Genomic DNA, 23,341 nt, shown 5'->3' on the forward strand with positions numbered 1-23,341 from the left:
TTCAGGGACACAAAGTGGACCAAGAATGTTTGTTTCTAGGATGGAAAGGTGGTGAAAGTGGGCAAGGGAGGGTACAGTTCCAAGTGAAGACATTGAGAAAGGCATGGCGGAGGGGAGCTTAGGAGATACTGGTAAGTGTAGTAGGATGAGAGTTGAGAAGAAATAGAATTATGAAATGTGAATGGCCACAACTGACCTGAAGAATCATCAAGTCCAGCCCTCATTCTGTAGATAAGAATGAATGATCCTGCTTATTCCAACCTCATTCCCCTGCACTCCTGCTCTTTCCCCTTCTCCCCCTTCCCTTTCTCCTCTACTATCTCATGTAACCCCACCTTTTCCCTTCTTCCTATTCCCTCCCTTCCTTTCTCGGCACTCTTTCCTTCTCTCAGGATTGTATCTTTCTCCCTCTCCCTTTGTCAAGAGTAGAAATGAGATGGGATCAAGGCTGCAGGTGGAAGAGTTATCTTTAAGGAGGTTTTAAAAAGCATGGCTCTTTCTTCAACCCAAAAGGGGAAAAAAATGCAAGGATTAATGTAAAGCCATAAGAAGTTGAAACTAGAGTAGTTATAAATGAAAGAGTAGAACTTTTGAAACACATTTGAAAGAGTAGAATTTAGAAAAACAAAAGCATATATTAAAAGAGAATTGAGGGCTTCCCTGGTGGCACAGTGGTTGAGAGTCCGCCTGACGATGCAGGGGACATAGGTTCATGCCCCAGTCCAGGAAGATCCCACATGCCGCGGAGCGGCTGGGCCCGTGAGCCATGGCCGCTGAGCCTGCGCGTCCGGAGCCTGTGCTCCGCAACGGGAGAGGCCACAACAGTGAGAGGCCCGCGTACGGCAAAAAAAAAAAAGCCATCTTAGGGAACTTAGTTCCAGCTAATTAGTACCCTACTACTTCTGAATGACATCATATAAGTCCAGGTCTTCATCTCTTCTGTTCCTTAAAGGAGATCACTCTATGTACATAAGGGAAATAAGAGAGTCAATAACTTGAATTCTCCCTAGACCAGCAATGAGAACTGTTTAAAGACAATCCCCTTGGAATTTCTTCTTCTTAAAGACATCATAAACACTGTTCAAAATCAATAAAACTTGCCTAGAAGACTTCATAGTCCTCAGCTTAAATTTTAATTTGTCTCTCCCATCTCTAAACAGTGTCTATGATTCTCATTTGTACTTCACTTCTAAATCACTACAGGTTTGCTTTGGTAGAACATGTCTTCAAAAGCTGCCACTAGGCCTGAATTACATGTTTACATATGAATTACATGGTTAAAAATATGCCTTTTACTTCACCAATGTTATTTGTTTTTTGTAGCAAAAGATGATCTTGGGAGATTTTTCCCACTTAAAAAAATGTTTTAATGATTCTGTAATAAAGCTAGTAGTATTAAGCCTACCCAGATGATGTTAGAACTTTGTTTGGAGTGGGGATAGGGAAAAGGCTGAGCCCAAAGGCAAAAATTGAGGGCATTTTATATAAATAAAATCTTATTCTATATAACATCAATAATAATAGTGATAATAGTGGTAAAAAGCAAAATTATTATGGATAAGAAACTTTAAATAAAGTATTAATTTAATAAAATAAAATATGTAAGTACAATAAAATGGTGAAAAATGTTTTTCAAGAACACATGAGGAAGGTTCCTAGGAATGACAATGAAATTATATCGCCTTTTGCCATTAGAGTTACAGGGTTTTTTCCCTAAGAAATTTAATCATTTTAATACCTTTATGTGTACCCAATACTGCCCCTAATTTTAATCCTTACTTTTAATCAGGATGCAACAGCTCATAAATGATTACTGAGCTCTTGAGTTATCAGTTTCTCTCTTGGATTAAAAAATGAGAGAACTGCTGACAGAACGCAATTCACCAAAACAGTCACTTGCCAGTAGATAGGATTATAGATTGGAAATCATCCTGGTTAATAAGCTTCACTATATTTAATTGTCCAACATGCAAATCAATTTAAAAATTTTGTAAAAGAATTCTAGGTGTTGTTCGTTTGTTTGTTTTTGTTTTGTTTTTTTAACATCTTTATTGGAGTATAATTGCTTTACATTGTTGTTAGTTTTTGCTGTATAACAAAGTGAATCAGCTATACATATACTTATATCCCCATATCCCCTCTCTCTTGCGTCTCCCTCCCACCCTCCCTATCCCACTCCTCTAGGTGGTCACAAAGCACCAAGCTGATCTCCCTGTGCTATGCGGCTGCTTCCCACTAGCTATCTATTTTACATTTGGTAGTGTATATATGTCAATGTCACTCTCTCACTTTGTGCCAGCTTACCCTTCCCCCTCCCCATGTCCTTAAGTCCTCAAGGTTTAATAAATATAAATTATCTTAAATATATTCACTGAAGAGTAAAAAAATTTGTTGAAAGTCACTTTATCTCCCTAACACTATATGGAACATGTACCATCTCTAGCATTTTCTCACCAACGTCCTTAAAGCTCAGAACCAATATAGATTCAACGACTATCTGTTAAAGAAGAGCTGATTACAACATGGTATTCAAAAAAGGAGAGGTGTCCTGGAGACAGTCATGCTAATAATAGCTAATATTTTCACAGCTCTTAATATGTGTCAAGTCCTATTCTAAGTGCACTACTACCTGTCTTCCACTAGGATATCAACCTTCTGGAAGAGATACCATATTACAGATGAAAAAAGCACAGAAAGGTTAAGTATCTTGCCCAAGGTCACCAGCTAGTGAATAGCTAGCAGAGTTAGGATTTGAACCCAGGCAATCTGACTCCAGAGTACAAGCTGTATGCTGTAGTGCTTCAAATTCTACAGTAGAACAGACATCAGCATGAACATCTGGAGTCATTAAGCAATGTTTCACAAAGGGTGGTCCTTCTTCTTCTGCATCAGAATGACCAGGGGTGCTAGTTTAACATTCAGATTCCCAGGCCCCACCTCAGGCAACCGATCAGAGTCTCACAGTAAAGCCAGGGATCTGCATTTTAAATTAGAAATGCAAGAGATTCTTAAGTCAAAGTTTGAGAGACAATGTATTAGAGACTAACAAACAATCCAGGAGTAGTGCATCCTACAAGTATAAAAATATTACTTCTCTGTTCTAATTCATTCTGAATTGAAATAATCCAGCTTCTCTTTTATTTAGGGTAGAGCTGGGTTAGTAGAATAATCCATTGTTATTGTGGTTGAAATAGTCTATCTAATTTGTATTTTATTTATATAAAACTAAAATCACAAAAAATTTAAATGATTATTCTGTTGATTGGAAGAAAAGCATCTGTAATACACTAACTTGTCAATGTTGTTAGTTTTACTTGGAGGAGGGCAGTGTAGTATGATAGAAATACTACTACACTAGGAGTAAGAAGATCAGATGCTACCACTAATCAGAATTATGACCTTTGTTTCTTGGGAGCAGGGGCATCATCCCCAGTTCAACAGAACCAAAAGTCATCATTCTGATTAGTGGTAGCATCTGATCTTCTTACTCCTAGTTCAGTATTTCATTGATATTAAAATATAAAGATATTATCAAATCTACACTTACCTCTGTGATTATTTTGGAAGGTTAAATTTTGCTCAGTGGCTGTTGAATAAAAAGGCTACTAAGTTTAATGAAGAGTTTAAATCATGTTTTACATCAATTTGGTTTCTAAAAAAAAAAAATAGCATAAAAACTTTAAAGTCAGGTTTCAGGAAATCTGGCTAAGAACAATGAAAGGGTTGCAGAGGTTTCTGGAATACTGGTGAGTCTTCAGAACAATCCTGGTATATGTATTTGGTGAGACAGGTTTAATATCAAAGACTTGAGAAAAATCTACATGCTCCATACACAGTGTATAAATAATTCTACAACAATAAGAAAATTAAATAATTTCCACAATTAAAATACTCTTACATAGAAAAAGAAATCACTTTAGCACCAACAAGCGAAAATGTTATGGAAATCCTTGAATAATTTTCAGTGTCTTTTCAAATAGATTTTCCCTATCAATCCTCTTTGCATTTTGCTTATTTTTAGGGAATAGCCTTAGTTAAGCACATTTATCTCCTAGATTTTATATATATATATATATATATATATATATATATATACACATATATGTGTTTATATATTTCCATTTTTTAAATCAAAGGTGTAAATCCTTTCTTGTAGGAACAGTTGAAATAATAATCTATGATAAAAATTCATTAATGTGCCAGAAGAGTGTCTTTTCTCATATGGTTTATGCTCCCACCTCCATCCATTCAGAAAATATAAGAAATGTATATACATAAAGACAATCAGCAAGTTGACCTAACACACTTGCTGCCATGTGTTTATTTTTTCAGCACTATAAGAAAAAAGTGACAATTTGACAGTATGATTACCTAAAGATGTTTGTGTTTTTGAATTTCATAGTATTCTAACAAATTATTTCTGAGACTCAGTGTTTTAAAGAAATTATTCTTCTCAAACTATCCCCTTTCTTCTTCTTCTTTTTTTTTTTGTGGTACGCGGGCCTCTCACTGTTGTGGCCTCTCCCGCTGCGGAGCACAGGCTCCGGACGCGCAGGCTCAGCGGCCATGGCTCACGGGCCCAGCTGCTCCGCGGCATATGGGATCCTCCCAGAACCTGCGTCCCCTGCACCGGCAGGCGGACTCTCAACCACTGCGCCACCAGGGAAGCCCCCCTTTCTTCTTCATATCCCTGGAGAGCAGATGTTGTGTCTTATCCATCTCTCTAGCTCCAAAGCACCTTCTACAGTCCTTTACACAAAAAGGATGCTAAAAACACTGACCTAAAAATAAATGTACAATGGAACATTATTGAGCCATAAACAGGAATGAAGTAATGACATCTGCTACATGAATGAACCCTGAAAACATGTTAAGTTGAAGAAGCTAGACACAAAAACCACATATTGTATGATTCCATTTACATAAAATGTGCTGAATAGGTAAATCCACAGACATAGAAAGCAGACTAGCAGTTGACAGGAACTGGGGGGAGGGGAGAATAGAGAATGAATACTAATGAATATGCGATTTCTTTTTAGGGCAAAGAAAATTTTCTGGAATTTCCATAACTTTTTAAAAATATTAAAAATCACTGAACTGTACACTATAAAAGGGAAAATTTTACGATATCTCAAATTTAAAAAAAAATGAGTGAATGAGGGGGAGTAAGGGAAGATGGCGGAAGAGTAAGACGCGGAGATCACCTTCCTCTCCACAGATACACCAGAAATACATCTACACGTGGAACAACTCCTGCAGAACACCTACTGAAGGCTGGCAGAAGACCTCAGACCTCCCAAAAGGCAAGAAACTCCCCACGTACCTGGGTAGGGCAAAAGGAAAAAAGAATAAACAGAGACAAAAGAATAGGGACGGCACCTGCACCAGTGGGAGGGAGCTGTGAAGGAGGAAAAGTTTCCACACACTAGGAAGCCCCTTCGCGGGCGGAGACGGCGGGAGGCGGAGAAGCCGCGGAGGAGTGCACAGCAACGGGTGCGGAGGGCAAAGCGGGGAGATTCCCGCACAGAGGATCGGTGCCGACCGGCACTCACCAGCCCGAGAGGCTTGTCTGCTCACCCGCCGGGACGGGCGGGGCTGCGAGCTGAGGCTCTGAGGCTAGGGTTTCGGTTTCGGACGGAGCGCAGGGAGAGGACTGGGGTTGGCGGCTTGAACATAGCCTGAAGGGGTTAGTGCACCACAGCTAGCCGGGAGGGAGTCCGGGGAAAAGCCTGCACCTGCCGAAGAGGCAAGAGACTTTTTCTTCCCTCTTTGTTTCCTGGTGCGTGAGGAGAGGGGTTTAAGAACGCTGCTTAAAGGAACTCCAGAGACGGGCGCGAGCCGCGGCTAAAAGCGCGAACCCCAGAGACGGGCGAGAGCCGCGGCTGAAAGCGCGGACCCCAGAGACGGGCGCGAGCCGCGGCTGAAAGCGCGGACCCCAGAGACGGGCGCGAGCCGCGGCTGAAAGCGCGGACCCCAGAGACGGGCGCGAGCCGCGGCTGAAAGCGCGGACCCCAGAGACGGGCGCGAGCCGCGGCTGAGGGCGCGGACCCCAGAGACGGGCGCGAGCCGCGGCTGAGGGCGCTGACTCCAGAGACGGGCGCAAGCCGCGGCTGGAGGCGCGGACCCCAAGGCGGGCGGGAGACGTTGGGGCTGCTGCTGCCGCCACCAAGGGGCCTGTGTGCGAGCGCAGGTCGCTCTCCACTCCCCTCTTCCGCGGAGCCTGTGCAGCCCGCCACTGCCGGGTTCCCGGGATCCGGGGACGACTTCCCCGGGAGAGCGCACGGCGGGCCTCGGGCTGGTGGCCGGACTTTGCCGCCGCAGGCCCGCCCCGCATTCCGTGCCCCTCCCTCCCCGCCGCCGGCCTCCGTACGCCAGAACCCCCGAATCAGCGGCTCCTTTAACCCCGTCCTGTCTGAGCAAAAAACAGACGCCCTCCAGCGACCTACACGCAGAGGAAGGGCCAAATCCAAAGCTGAGCCCCTGTGAGCTGTGAGAACAAAGAAGAGAAAGGGAAATCTCTCCCAGCAGCCTCAGAAGCAGCGGATTAAAGCTCCACAATCAACTTGATGTACCCTGCATCTGTGGAATACATGAATAGACAGCCAATCATCCCAAATTAAGGAGGTGGACTTTGGGAGCAAGATCTATGATTTTTCTCCCTATTCCTCTTTTTGTGAATGTGTATGTGTATGCTTCTGTGTGAGATCTTGTCTGTATAGTCTTGCTTCCACCATTTGTCCTAGGTTCTATCCGTCCATGGTTTTTTCTTAAAATTTTTTTTCTTAATAATCAATTTTAATTTTAAGAACGTTATTATACTTTACCTTCGTCCTTTCTTTCTTTCCTTCCTTCCTTCCCTCCTTTAGACAACGAATCATCCCAAATTGAGGAGGTGGTCTCTGACAGCAAGATTTATGATTTTTCCCCCTTTACCTCTTTTTGTGAGGGTGTATGTGTACGCTTCTGTGTAAGACTTTGTCTGTATAGCTTTGCTTCCAACATTTGTCCTAAGGTTCTATCCGTCCCTTTTTTTTTTTTTTCTAATTAAGAATTTTTTTAATTCAATAACTTTATTATACTCTATTTTATTTTTACTGTATCTTCTTTCTGTTTTCCCTTCTTTCCCTCCTTCCTTCCTTCCTCCCTCCCTCCTTTCGTTCCTTCTTGCCTTCTTTCCTTCCTTGCTTCTTTCTTTCTTCCTTCCTTCCTTCCTTCCTTCCCTCCTTCCTTCCCTCCTTTAGACAACGAATCATCCCAAATTGAGGAGGTGGTCTCTGACAGCAAGATTTATGATTTTTCCCCCTTTACCTCTTTTTGTGAGGGTGTATGTGTACGCTTCTGTGTAAGACTTTGTCTGTACAGCTTTGCTTCCAACATTTGTCCTAAGGTTCTATCCGTCCTTTTTTTTTTTCTAATTAAGAATTTTTTAATTCAATAACTTTATTATACTTTATTTTATTTTTACTGTATCTTTTTTCTTTTTGTTTTTCCTTCTTTCCCTCCTTCCTTCCTCCCTCCCTCCCTCCCTCCTTTCGTTCCTTCTTGCCTTTTTTCCTTCTTTGCTTCTTTCTTTCTTTCTTCCTTCCTTCCTTCCTTCCTTCCCTCCTTCCTTCCCTCCTTTCCTTCTTTCTTTCCTCATACGTCTACTAATTCCCTCTACTTTTTCTCCCTTTTATTCTGAGCCGTGTGGATGAAAGGCTCTTGGTGCTCCAGCCAGGAGGCAGGGCTCTGCCTCTGAGGTAGGAGAGCCAACTTCAAGACACTGGTTCACAAGAGACCTCCCAGCTCCAGATAATATCAAACGGCGAAAATCTCCCAGAGACCTCCATCTTAACACCAGCACCCAGCTTCACTCAACGACCAGCAAGCCACAGTGCTGGACAACCTGTGCCAAACAACTAGCAAAACAGGAACACAACCCCACCCATTAGCAGAGAGGCTGCCTAAAATCATAATAAGGCCACAGACACCCCAAAACACACCACCAGACGTGAACCTGCCCACTAGAGAGACAAGATCCAGCCTCTTCCACCACAACACAGGCACTAGTCCCCTCCACCAGGAAGCCTACACAACCCACTGAACCAACCTTAGCCACTGGAGACAGACATCAAAAACAGGAGGAACTACGAACCTGCAGCCTGCAAAAAGGAGACCCCAAACACAGTAAGATAAGCAAAATGAGAAAACAGAAAAACACACAGCAGATAAAGGAGCAAGATAAAAATGCACCAGACCTAACAAATGAAGAGGAAATAGGCAGTCTACCTGAAAAAGAATTCAGAATAATGATAGTAAGGTTGATCCGAAATCTTGGAGATAGAATGGACAATAGAATGGACAAAATGCAAGAATCAGTTAACAAGGACCTAGAAGAACTAAAGATGAAACAAGCAACGATGAACAACACAATAAATGAAATTAAAAATACTCTAGATGGGATCAATAGCAGAATAACTGAGGCAGAAGAACGGATAAGTGACCTGGAAGATAAAATAGTGGAAATAACTACTGCAGAGCAGAATAAAGAAAAAAGAATGAAAAGAACTGAGGACAGTCTCAGAGACCTCTGGGACAACATTAAACGCACCAACATTCGAATTATAGGGGTTCCAGAAGAAGAAGAGAAAAAGAAAGGGACTGAGAAAATATTTGAAGAGATTATAGTTGAAAACTTCCCTAATATGGGAAAGGAAATAGTTAACCAAGTCCAGGAAGCACAGAGAGTCCCATACAGGATAAATACAAGGAGAAATACGCCAAGACACATATTAATCAAACTGTCAAAAATTAAATACAAAGAAAGCATATTAAAAGCAGCAAGGGAAAAACAACAAATAACACATAAGGGAATCCCCATAAGGTTAACAGCTGATCTTTCAGCAGAAACCCTACAAGCCAGAAGGGAGTGGCAGGACATACTGAAAGTGATGAAGGAGAAAAACCTGCAACCAAGACTACTCTACCCAGCAAGGATCTCATTCAGATTTGATGGAGAAATTAAAACCTTTACAGACAAGCAAAAGCTGAGAGAGTTCAGCACCACCAAACCAGCTTTACAACAAATGCTAAAGGATCTTCTCTAGGCAAGAAACACAAGAGAAGGAAAAGACCTATAATAACGAACCCAAAACAATATAGAAAATGGGAATAGGAACATACATATTGATAATTACCTTAAATGTAAATGGACTAAATGCTCCCACCAAAAGACACAGACTAGCTGAATGGATACAAAAACAAGACCCTTACATATGCTGTCTACAAGAGACCCACTTCAGACCTAGAGACACATACAGACTAAAAGTAAGGGGATGGAAAAAGATATTCCATGCAAATGGAAACCAAAAGAAAGCTGGAGTAGCAATTCTCATATCAGACAAAATAGACTTTAAAATAAGGACTATTAAAAGAGACAAAGAAGGACACTACATAATGATCAAGGGATCGATCCAAGAAGAAGATATAACAATTGTAAATATTTATGCACCCAACATAGGAGCACCTCAATACATAAGGCAAATACTAACAGCCATAAAAGGGGAAATTGACAGTAACACATTCATAGTAGGGGACTTAAACACCCCACTTTCACCCATGGACAGATCATCCAAAATGAAAATAAATAAGGAAACACAAGCTTTAAATGATACATTAAACAAGATGGACTTAATTGATATTTATAGGACACTCCATCCAAAAACAACAGAATACACATTTTTCTCAAGTGCTCACGGAACATTCTCCAGGATAGATCATATCTTGGGTCACAAATCAAGCCTTGGCAAATTTAAGAAAATTGAAATTGTATCAAGTATCTTTTCTGACCACAACGCCATGAGACTAGATATCAATTACAGGAAAAGATCTGTAAAAAATACAAACACATGGAGGCTAAACAATACACTACTTAATAATGAAGTGATCACTGAAGAAATCAAAGAGGAAATCAAAAAATACCTAGAAACAAATGACAATGGAGACACAACGACCCAAAACCTGTGGGATGCAGCAAAAGCAGTTCTAAGGGGGAAGTTTATAGCAATACAAGCCCACCTTAAGAAGCAGGAAACATCTAGAATACACAACCTAACCTTGCACCTCAAGCAATTAGAGAAAGAAGAACAAAAAAACCCCAAAGCTAGCAGAAGGAAAGAAATCATAAAAATCAGATCAGAAATAAATGAAAAAGAAATGAAGGAAACAATAGCAAAGATCAATGAAACTAAAAGCTGGTTCTTTGAGAAGATAAACAAAATAGATAAACCACTAGCCAGACTTATCAAGAAAAAAAGGGAGAAGACTCAAATCAATAGAATTAGAAATGAAAAAGGAGAGGTAACAACTGACACTGCAGAAATAAAAGAGATCATGAGAGATTACTACAAGCAACTCTATGCCAATAAAATGGACAATCTGGAAGAAATGGACAAATTCTTAGAAATGCACAACCTGCCAAGACTGAATCAGGAAGAAATAGAAAATATGAACAGACCAATCACAAGCACTGAAATTGAAACTGTGATTAAAAATCTTCCAACAAAGAAAAGCCCAGGACCAGATGGCTTCACAGGCGAATTCTATCAAACATTTAGAGAAGAGCTAACACCTATCCTTCTCAAACTCTTCCAAAATATAGCAGAGGGAGGAACACTCCCAAACTCATTCTACGAGGCCACCATCACCTTGATACCAAAACCAGGCAAGGATGTCACAAAGAAAGAAAACTACAGACCAATATCACTGATGAACATAGATGCAAAAATCCTCAACAAAATACTAGCAAACAGAATCCAACAGCACATTAAAAGGATCATACACCATGATCAAGTGGGGTTTGTTCCAGGAATGCAAGGATTCTTCAATATACGCAAATCTATCAATGTGATAAACCATATTAACAAACTGAAGGAGAAAAACCATATGATCATCTCAATAGATGCAGAGAAAGCTTTTGACAAAATTCAACACCCATTTATGATAAAAACCCTGCAGAAAGTAGGCATAGAGGGAACTTTCCTCAACATAATAAAGGCCATATACGACAAGCCCACAGCAAACATCATCCTCAATGGTGAAAAACTGAAAGCATTTCCACTAAGATCAGGAACAAGACAAGGGTGCCCACTCTCACCACTCTTATTCAACATAGTTTTGGAAGTTTTAGCCACAGCAATCAGAGAAGAGAAGGAAATAAAAGGAATCCAAATCGGAAAAGAAGAAGTAAAGCTGTCACTGTTTGCAGATGACATGATCCTATACATAGAGAATCCTAAAGATGCTACCAGAAAACTACTAGAGCTAATCAATGAATTTGGTAAAGTAGCAGGATACAAAATTAATGCACAGAAATCTCTGGCATTCCTATATACTAATGATGAAAAATCTGAAAGTGAAATCAAGAAAACACTCCCATTTACCATTGCAACAAAAAGAATAAAATATCTAGGAATAAACCTACCTAAGGAGACAAAAGACCTGTATGCAGAAAACTATAAGACACTGATGAAAGAAATTAAAGATGATACAAATAGATGGAGACATATACCATGTTCTTGGATTGGAAGAATCAACATTGTGAAAATGACTCTACTACCCAAAGCAATCTATAGATTCAATGCAATCCCTATCAAACTACCATTGGCATTTTTCACAGAACTAGAACAAAAAATTTCGCAATTTGTATGGAAACACAAAAGACCCCGAATAGCCAAAGCAATCTTGAGAACAAAAAAAGGAACTGGAGGAATCAGGCTCCCTGACTTCAGACTATACTACAAAGCTACAGTTATCAAGATGGTATGGTACTGGCACAAAAACAGAAAGATAGATCAATGGAACAGGATAGAAAGCCCAGAGATAAACCCATGCACATATGGACACCTTATCTTTGATAAAGGTGGCAGGAATGTACAGTGGAAAAAGGACAGCCTCTTCAATAAATGGTGCTGGGAAAACTGGACAGGTACATGTAAAAGAATGAAATTAGAACACTCCCTAACACCATACACAAAAATAAGCTCAAAATGGATTAAAGACCTAAATATAAGGCCAGAAACTATCAAACTATTAGAGGAAAACATAGGCAGAACACTCTATGACATAAATCACAGCAAGATTCTTTCTGACCCACCCCCTAGAGTAATGGAAATAAAAACAAAAATAAACAAATGGGACCTAATGAAACTTCAAAGCTTTTGCACAGCAAAGGAAACCATAAACAAGACCAAAAGACAACCCTCAGAATGGGAGAAAATTTTTGCAAATGAAGCAACTGACAAAGGATTAATCTCCAAAATTTACAAGCAGCTCATGCAGCTCAACAACAAAAAAACAAACAACCCAATCCAAAAATGGGCAGAAGACCTAAATAGACATTTCTCCAAAGAAGATATACAGACTGCCAACAAACACATGAAAGAATGCTCAACATCATTAATCATTAGAGAAATGCAAATCAAAACTACAATGAGATATCATCTCACACCAGTCAGAATGGCCATCATCAATAAATCTAGAAACAATAAATGCTGGAGAGGGTGTGGAGAAAAGGGAACCCTCTTGCACTGCTGGTGGGAATGTGAATTGGTTCAGCCACTATGGAGAACAGTATGGAGGTTCCTTAAAAAACTACAAATAGAACTACCATATGACCCAGCAATCCCACTACTGGGCATATACCCTGAGAAAACCGAAATTCAAAAAGAGTCATGTACCAAAATGTTCATCGCAGCTCTATTTACAATAGCCCGGAGATGGAAACAACCTAAGTGCCCATCATCGGATGAATGGATAAAGAAGATGTGGCACATATATACAATGGAATATTACTCAGCCATAAAAAGAAACGAAATTGAGCTATTTGTAATGAGGTGGATAGACCTAGAGTCTGTCATACACAGTGAAGTAAGTCAGAAAGAAAAAGACAAATACAGTATGCTAACACATATATATGGAATTTAAGAAAAAAAAAAAAATGTCATGAAGAACCTAGGGGTAAGGCAGGAATAGAGACGCAGACCTCCTAGAGAACGGACTTGAGGTTATGGGGAGGGGGAAGGGTGAGCTGTGACGGGGCGAGAGAGAGTCATGGACATATACACACTAACAAACGTAGTAAGGTAGATAGCTAGTGGGAAGCAGCCGCATGGCACAGGGATATTGGCTCGGTGCTCTGTGACAGCCTGGAGGGGTGGGATAGGGAGGGTGGGAGGGAGGGAGACGCAAGAGGGAAGAGATATGGGAACATATGTATATGTATAACTGATTCACTTTGTTATAAAGCAGAAACTAACACACCATTGTAAAGTAATTATACCCCAATAAAGATGTTAAAAAAAAAAAAAAATGAGTGAATGAATGCTCACACTATTTCTCTTTCATTTAGAGTTAAAAAATACTGCCCACTGACTAACATGTAACCCGATTTAACTTTCTCTACCCTTTAGCATATGCTTGGTTGCCCCTTCCCCTTGCTTAACTAATATGTCCTCAAAGAACGAACAATTTTTATACTACAAAAGAAATCACAAAATCTTTTAGAAAAGTAAAACTGACTTTACATTATTCCACCGTGGCTGTCTGTACCATGTCTACATTCAAAAGTTTCAACTGAAAAATGATTATAAGGAACTATTCTCATTTTTCACCTTTTCTTCTTCCTTGTACCTTTTTACTAAATAACAGCATTAAACGTTGTTTGGTGTCAAAAGCAAATGATGGAATGAATTATCAAATTCAATTCAATGAACACATTGACTGTATTTAAGCACTGTATTTAAGCACAGTGCTATGTTGGGAAACAAGGTCTATTAAATAAATAGGAAAACCTATCTTAATAAATAAACCACAAAACGATCCCATATATCACTTTCTCTGAAACTTTAAATAATCAGTCTGGAGAATACAGCGATAGTAAAGGCAGCTCTTGCCACAAACTGTTAAGTCACACAAATATTTATTAAGTGCTTACTCAATAAAATGGTATAAAACAAGGAAAAGAGCATCAGCTTTGCCCTCAAGTAGATATGGGCTTGAATTCCACACCTTCATTTGTTAAACTGTGTGCGTTGGGAAAATTAGTTAACCTTCATGAATCTTACCCTTTCTCGTATAAATGCCACACTACCTGCGTGGCATGGTATTATGAGGAATAAATGAGATAGCATAAGGTGCCTAGCAAGGCTTCAGTAAATGGAAACTATTGTTAAGATTATGATTATGTTCTGGGCACCAAAGATCTGGAGGGTGGGGTTAAGGATGAATAAGCCATTTTCAATTGAAGGTTCAATAAGGACTCAGGAAAATGCAGTTGAATGTTGAAGAATAAGAAGTTTCAATTCAATTTGGTAATATTTTGTAGAGGAATTTTCTGTCTATGTACATGAGAGATATTGGTTTATAATCTTCTTTTCCTGTAATGTCTTTGCCTGGTTTTGGTATCAGGGTTATGCTGGAAAGAATTCAGTCCTTCTGGCAGTGGCGGCCACTCTCCTCTTCCAGGCCTGCACCAGTGAAGAAGAATCTCTCCAGTCTCCTAATCTTTCTGTTTCTAGAGGTCTGTGGAGAAGGGACTGCAAGTGAGAGTGAACCACTTTTGTATCAGTAGCTACCAATGGCTCTATGCTTGGCCTTTAGCAATTCATTAAAGAAAAGTCTAGTCAAATACATCTTATCTGCTTGTATGGTGCCTGGTATCTCTTCCTGTAACTGTGCTCTGGCACAGTGACAGGGTTCTTGTGTCTCATATCTCGGGAGGAGTCTGTCTTTCCGTGGACTTCAGGCTACTTAGTTGCTGTACATCATAAGTCCTCTGATGGGTTCAAGAAATGTTATGATTTTAGAGTTTATCTGACATTTTATTACAGTTAGGAGAAGAGACACTCTCCACTTTCATCCTCCTAGGTGGAAACAGAACGCCCACATTCAGCAACATTTTAAAGTGAATTTCTATTTTATTAATCAATAATAGCATGGATTTGTGAAAGACACATTTATTCAGATTACACCTTTGGATTCATGGACTTTGGGCAGATTTGTTACTCTGTGCCCCATCCCTTCCCTATCAGAGATCTACACACATGGCTTTTAAATCACTGTCATACTTTATGAGAAAAAAAATCAATTTAAAAAACTTTTAACTGTGATTTTAAAATTACTAAAATCAATTGTAATTTTGAGCTATTATAATTTAGGTATATTTCAAATACAAAAGCAAAAATTTTCATTTGCACATACGGTTAGAAATGGCTTCTAAATATATATAAGCTTTGAATTTCCTAATTCTCACATATCTAAAGTCACAATCACTGTATGTTAAGGTATAAAAGGTGCTACGATGGCTAGGAATTAAACTCAGGACATAATGTCAAAAAAAACCTATTGTGATTTCCCACAAAAATGTAACCTGCTTTTGATAAATTAGTGCAATTACATTAGTAATTACTTTTAGCACCTTGATACATATTTTCTGAGCAACGTATTTCATCTACAAATAAGAAAACTGAAGAATGCTGTGGTTTTCAAACAACTTTGACAACTAATCTGTCCTAGCATTTAACCATACAACATATGTTCTAATTTTCCCCCATTGATTATAGTATAGCCTATTTGACTTTCTAATTATTCTTTATTATGCGGTTCTTAAAATTTTAAGAGAAAAACTAAAGAAGAAAAATATTTTTAAAAGTGAACTATTTTAATACATCACTTTATAGAATTTAATTGTTCCTGGGTTCATAACAAATAAATGGATTGAAAACTAGTCTCTCATTTGTACTGAAGAAAGTTAACTGCACAGTGAAAGGGAAAAAAATTTTAATGACTTACTAAATTACTTAAAAAGTTTGCTTTCACTATAAAACTGTTAGACACATTAATCAGGACTTAGAATCAGATAAGTGGTATCATGTGCCCAAAAATATACCCAATGAATTAAATACCAAAAGAAACAGATATTATCTTTCAGAATTCAATTCAATTTCTCTCTTTTGTATTAAAATCTGAAAGTAATAATCAAGCGGAGAGGAAGGAGACAAGTACTTTAAAGATATCCCAGAAGCATAGTGCTAGAACCTACGTCCTACCATATCGTCAGTCAATTTTTAATGGATGATCACTAAACTACTGCTACTGCTAGTAAACGGCTTGATTTCTTTATATACATATATTAAACTACTATGCATTTCAAAGTGAAATACATAATACTTCTTCCTGAAACAGCCATAATTTGGGCTTCAAGTATTCTTAGAAGCATTTATCTTCCAGAAAAGATGTGGTTTTGATTCCCTTGTGATAAGGTAAATTTCCTTCATTATCTTCAAGCCCTTTGTATATGATAGGATTGAATTCCTTCAAGGTCACTCAAAGTTGTGAAAGCCCTAGAGGATTATTTTGGCACTCTGACTCTCTTATTCTTTGAAACATTTGGCAGTGTATCAGAGCTTCATCAGAGAAAAAAAATTAAATCCACAAAATTTATAGGGGAAAAAGTCATAACTGACTATATTTGCCAAGGGAATTGTATTCATTCAAAAAATATTTAGTATGGAGATATGTATCAATTATAGAGTGAAACACTTGGCTCCTATTTAAGATGTTTTATCTATAGCCCACTGGGTATTTATTTATCTTGGTTAAAACTGACATAGGCCTGCGGCTCTCCTAACTTCTGTATTGCATGTAAAATTAAATGAAAATAATTTTTACACATATTAAATCCAACTGTTCTAGATTCTTTCTAAATAAAACTTCCTCCTACTAGCTAACACATTGGTTTCTTTTATTTTTCTTATGATTTTTACTGGCATTAAATGTTAACTGCACACTATTATTTAATGACGTTGTAAGTCAACAAAAATTTAAATATTGCCATCTTGTGGTCAGACATTCATATATGTGAAACTGAAAACAATGCCACTTTCCTAAAGAGAGGTATTTACCCTTAAAATCTTACCAAAGATATTTTCCTATCAGGTGAGAAAAATGATCATACAACATTCTCCAAGGAGACAAAATTCATTTATAATTTTAAGAAATTATAATTTAAAAAAAAAACCAAATTAAATATACAGTCATTGATCATGAATAGTAACAGAATTCAGTAGAAGGACATCAAGTCAGTCCTGATATTATCTTAGAAATATTCATTTGCTTATATCTATATACTGTCATGATTAATTTTTAAACACAATGAGGAAAGTGTTACAGGTAATTTTCCATAGGATTTTAAGATATAACACTAACACTACTGTACCACTGTTAGGTTTTAAAAAGCGGTCAGGAGGGGTAAGTTCTGAAAAGCTGGAGCAAGAAAGGAACAGAAAACAAGCAGAAAAGTAAAAACCTAAACCTCATATAACATAATCTTAAGCACTTCCTCATTTAGGTCCTCCCCAAACTGCCAAACAGTTACATTTGTAATTATATTGGCATTCAATATATGAGATAAAAAAACACAATTACAAAAGTGAAGAAAAACATTCCACTGCTCAAAATACTCCTAATACTTCTACCTGGACTGTAGACAGAAAGTTTTTAAACAGAAGACATCTTAATTTCTACTGCCAAATTTCAGAATTTAGGTTATATAAAATTTAAATGACAAAGAAGCAAGAAGGCAAACTAAGCACAAGGCCAACAGCTTTGCAGAAACACAAAGACAACATCAAATGCCGGGATGCTGACTGCAGAATCATTTAGCCACACAATTTTGGTAATCAAGCAGTACAGAAAAGTTCATTCATATGATAGCATCTAACATGCGTTCTTTGTTTACTAACTTGTACCTGTTGATCAAATCGCCACACAACATAAATAGCCTTTACAAAGCTCCTCAACAACCATAACCATTGCCTTTATATTATAATTTAAAACAGACAACTATGATACAGATACAGACTTATACATAGATAAAAAGACACTGACATTCAATTGTACAAGAACCAAAAGGTAAGATTAAAATAAAAATACTACCTAAGAGTTTTTAAAATCCATTAGAAATAGTGTTTATTGGTAAAGAGAACTAACAAATATACTCAAATACAATACCAGATTCTTTATCCCAAAGGGCTAAATCAAAGAAAACAAAAAAACCCCTAGAGAATAAGAATAAAACTTATATAAAAGAATTCTCATTATATATGTGTTCAATTCACAACATATATCAAACTCTTATATTATTACAAGGAAACAAATCTTACCTTGTTGCTGTGAAAGTGAAATATCACATTTATTTCTTACACGTATTAAACGACTTTGAACTGGCTTGTGTTCAACTTGCTTAACATCTTGGTCTTGTTTTTGTTGGTACTGAAGAATTTAAGACATGAAGTCATAATATTATTTTTTAAGTTACTTTAAAAAGATCTGAGCAATTAAATTATTTAGGTGTTTATTATATAAAATTTGGATATCATGCATGCTTTCTAACTACCAAATGGGTGATGGAGTACATATTACTAAAGAAAAGATATTGCAAATAAAATCTTTCAAAAGATTTGGGTAATATACACAGATTTCAGATATTCAAATCATTTCTATTTTTCCTAGAGAATTCAGAACTACTTATAAACCAACTATTCTAGATACATACATGATGGATTTAGACAGGATAAAAACTTAATTTGACTGTAAGCACTTCCATATAACCATTTTTGCATAAAATGAAAATCTGCATAATGCACTGCAATTTTCAAAGAGCTTTTATATATAATAACATCACTGAATTCTCACAAGTGTTGAGTAGGTACTGTTACCCTCCTTTGCCATTCAAGAAAAGTACACTCTACCATAAGCCCCATCATCTCTCTTCCTTACTACCACCTAACGAAATTTGAAATTTACAGTAGTCACAAATTCCTTCACAATCACACATTACAAATTGTGATGACTTTAGCCATTTTCTTTCTCCCCTTTCCTGTTTTATGAGCCTAATTATGAATGAGTCTCTGAAAACAACTGTCAGATATAATCTGACAGGAACCTAAAAAGGTATCTCTGAACTCTTAACAACAGATACAAGCAGAGGAGAATGTGAAACACCTGTCCACATGGACTCAAATGTAACCACTCCAGTTCTGGCAGGTACTTATTTATCTACAGATAAAAATGAGTAGCTTTAGTCTGCAATAACAACAACTAGCCTCACCTCTGGTCTTCTAAGTTTAGAGCCATTAGTCATATAGGTTTCTTCCCTGAAGGAAATATTATTTTGGTGTGTATTTCTAAGATGGATACTATGACTCTTTTGTGCTGCTTCAATTTAGAACCTTCCTACTGGCTCCCTTCCTTAACCACAGGGATTAAGAGCTGAGTATTGTGGAGCTAAACTGCTCGTGTTCAAATTTGGCTAAGTCATTATGTAGCTTTGACCTTGGGTTAAGTTACTTAACCCCCCAATACCTCTATTTTCTCATTCATCAAATGGGGATGATAATAATAATAACTACCTCAGTAGGTTGTTAAAAGGATCAAATGAGTTAATACGTAATGAACTTAGAACAGCCTCTGGCAGAGTAAGCACTATAAACAAGTGTGTGCTAGTATTAGTACTAGCCATATTTCTCTGTTAATAAAAGAAATCTAACAAATGAATTTTTTTGAAGCCGTTCTTCTGGTAACACCTTGCAGTTTTATTTTAAAACAGGCCAATAATTAAAGGAGAGCAATCTTTCTTTTATTTTTTAGAATATCTTTATTGAGGTATAACTGATAGACAATAATCTGCATGTATTTAAAGTGTATCATTCGTTAAGTTTTGACATATGTATATACCCATGAAGCCATCATCACAGTCAAGATAATACGATGAACATATCCACCAAGCTCAAAATAACCTGAATTCCCTCCTATAACTATAGATTAGTTTGCATTTTCTAGAATGTCATGTAAGTGGAATCGTAAGGTATGCACTATTTTGGGGGAGTGGGGGTTCTGGCTTTTTCCCCTCAACACAACTTTTGTGAGAATCGTCCATGTCACTGTATGTATCAATAGTCCATGGCTTTTTTCTTTTTTAATAAATTTATTTATTTATTTTTGGCTGCGTTGGGTCTTTGCCACTGTGTGTGGGCTTTCTCTAGTTGTGTCGAGCAGGGGCTACTCTTCGTTGTGGTGCATGGGTTTCTCATTGCAGTGGCTTCTCTTGTTGCGGAGCACTGGCTCTAGGCGCGCGGGCTTCAGTAGTCGTGGCACACGGGCTCAGTAGTTGTGGCTTGTGGGCTCTAGAGCACAGGCTCAGTAGTTGTGGTGCACGGGCTTAGTTGCTCCATGGCATGTGGGATCTTCCCGGACCAGGGCTCAAACCCGTGTCCCCTACATTAGCAGGCAGACTCTTAACCACTGTGCCACCAGGGAAGTCCATCCGTGGCTTTTTATTGCTAAGTAGTATTCCATCTTATAGATATGCCACAACTTGTACATTCAGCAATTGATGAATATTTATGTTGTTTCCAGTTTGGGGCTACTACCAATAAAGTTGCTATGAACATTCATGTGCAAGCCTTTGCTTAGACATATGTGGTAGTTTCTCTTGGGTAAATAAATACCTAGGAGTGAAATGTCTGGGTCATATGGTAGGTGTACATTTTATCAATACTTTTTAAAGAAATTGCCAAACTCTTTTCCAAAGTGGTTGAATCATTTTACATTCCCAGCCAGCAGCATATGAGAGTTTAAGTGCTCCACACCCTTGCCAAAACTTGGCATGTTAGTCTTTTTAATTTGAGATGTTCTAATGCCTGTGTAGTAGTATTTCCTTGTGGTTTTAATTAGCATTTCCCTAACGATTACCGATGTTGAGAATCTTTTTATGTCCTCACTTGCCATCAGTATATCTTCTTTGGGTAAGGTATCTGTCCAAAGATTTTATCCATTTTTTAATTGGATTGTTTGTTTTCTTAATATCGTATTCTGTGAGTTCCTTATATATCCTGCATATAAGCCTTTTACCAGATAAGTGATTTGCAAATATCTTCTCCCAATCTGTAGCTTGTCTTTTCATTCTTTTAACAGTGTGTTTTGAAGAGCAGATATTCTTGTTTTTGATAAGACCAGTTTATTAATTTTTTTTCTTTCATGGATAGTGTTATTGGTGTCATTTTTGCCTAACCCAAGGTCACAAACAATTTTTCTTTTATTACAGAATTAATTAACAGATATTTATTCATGACTAGTTTTTTCCTGATCTTTGCTTGGTCACAGGTTATTAATACCGAACCCTACATAATAGTGTGTTCCATAAGCAATCTTTATTTTATATACTTTTGGCTTTCACCCTCAACACCATGCAATGCAACACAATACCATACCATGATGACTATTTATTGAATAAATTAATCTACAGTGAGAATACACAGATTAAAAAACTGTATTTAATTTAACATGAGCATTTTTTTTTACACCTTGGAGAGTAATTATCCTACTTTTTCAGTACACAAGATTGCATGGGTCATTGGCTTAACTCAGTATGAAATATCTCATACTTTCACGGTAACACACTTCACAAATTTTAAAAGAATAAATATTTATTCAGTACCTATTATGCACAAACTACTAAACTAGATATTGCAGGGGAATATAGAGGTGTAAATGATAATAGCTATCTAACTTGGTAATAGGCATTTTTACATACATTATTTTAATCTTTAATTTAAAGATGAGGAAATTAAGGCTTAGAAAAAGACTAAGTATGTATTCAAGGTCACAGCTAGAGACTGGATGAGCTAAGATCTATAGCCAGGCTTGAGTTAGTGAAAAAAGGAGGCATGATTTGAGGCTGTCTGACTCCAAAGACTGTGCTCTTGACAGTGTTCTATGCTAAGGCAATATTGTTACCATTCTGATTTAAGTAAAGTACAAGTGCTATTAATTGGGTACCTGAGGAAAATCTTCAGCTGCTACTGATAATTTAACATCATCTTCTTGTGTTGTCAGAAGTTTTGTGGGAAGGGCAAGGTGAGGATCTGGCTGCAACTCCAATTCTCCCAAACTCATTGGACCATGACTAGCACATAAATCTTCATAAATATCATCTGTTATCAAGTATGTAAACAAAAAGTTAAAATAAATTATTTCTTAGAAAAAGAAAAATTGGCTAAAATTACCAATATTTCTTACCTGCTGAATTAGAAGTACTTCAACAGAAAATACATGTCACCAAGCCTTCACTGCAATTAAAACCAAAGCTCACAGAGAATGCAAAAAGTACCTATGTTCAAACAAATCTATGGACTATTCTAAGGTTCCAATCAGCAAGCTGTTCACGCAGTCCACACCCAACACTCACTCCTACACACCAACTCCTAACACTCCAGATTACTTTTTCTATCAATAAGAGTCAATAGAATACTTTCCATCTAAAATGTAATCTTAAATCAAGGGGCAATTTCCTGACTAGAAAATGTTGGTATTGCTTAGCTCTGTTCTGGTATTTTTCTTCAAAAGATCAAGTTCCTCTTTTCCTCAACCAAATGGCATCTCAATGAAATCAATAAAAAGAAGACAATAAGAGCAGAGATAAATATTTATCTAATAATATCACTGTACATTTACATTACATTTTATACTCCAAGCACTTTCACATATAATATCTCGTTTAACTTGAACCTCACAATCATTCTGTAAGGCAGGAGGATCCGATAGTTTTATAACTGTCTTTCACTGTAAGGCTCAGGGAAGTTAACTGTCAAAATATCAGAGCTAAGAGGTGAAAAGGAACTAAAATCCTCATCTTTCAACTCCTAGTCACTGTTCCTTATTTCACATTCTCGCTAAATTATTTCTAAGAAAATTGTTTTTCCTAATTAATGGTCACCTTTTAAATATAGCACAATGCAGTCTCATTTTAATCAGTAGAAATAGACCTGAAGCAATATACATAAATTGTTTTAAAAGAAATGACATTTTAAAGACCCCACAGGTATTTTCTATTTAAAAGCAGTATGTTGACAATTTCTTAGGTTTAGCAAATAAGCACTCTCTGGTTTTTTTATGTTAATCTATATTTTTAGGTGGGTTTTACATAAAGCAGAATACATACACTGACTTTTAAGTTTTACCTTTCCAGAATTTGATCTACACAAAACAATTTCTCAAAATTATTACCTGTTTTATTCTCATTTTATTTATAAGATTAATTTAAATAATTGTAATAACATGCATCATTTAGAGCAACCATTGTTCCAAGCCTCACATTGGCCTTTTTATATTCTGATATGGCTTTTTCTATTCCTATGTCACTTTTCCTACATTTTCTTAAGACTGGCAAATGAATTAAAAGAATTCATACACACATAAAAACTTTTTGTACTGATTATATATGATTATATACCTAGAAAGCCCT

The 23,341-nt window shown here is 37.4% G+C and overlaps 1 protein-coding gene across 6 annotated transcripts in view; it reads right to left on the reverse strand.

Moving 5' to 3' along the window:
* Positions 1-23,341, reverse strand: part of KIAA0586 (KIAA0586 ortholog) — a 109,487-nt gene that overhangs the window by 18,564 nt on the left and 67,582 nt on the right. For all 6 annotated transcript variants that reach the window (XM_033851093.2, XM_019923375.3, XM_019923367.3 and 3 more), the window contains 2 exons: positions 21,877-22,031; positions 18,201-18,309 (listed from right to left, as the gene is read on the reverse strand). In XM_033851093.2, the coding sequence (XP_033706984.1) occupies positions 18,201-18,309; positions 21,877-22,031 (264 nt within the window). The remainder of the gene's footprint in view (positions 1-18,200; positions 18,310-21,876; positions 22,032-23,341) is intronic.

This window comes from Tursiops truncatus, chromosome 2 (genome assembly GCF_011762595.2).
Source record: "Tursiops truncatus isolate mTurTru1 chromosome 2, mTurTru1.mat.Y, whole genome shotgun sequence".
Classification (NCBI taxonomy): domain Eukaryota; kingdom Metazoa; phylum Chordata; class Mammalia; order Artiodactyla; family Delphinidae; genus Tursiops; species Tursiops truncatus.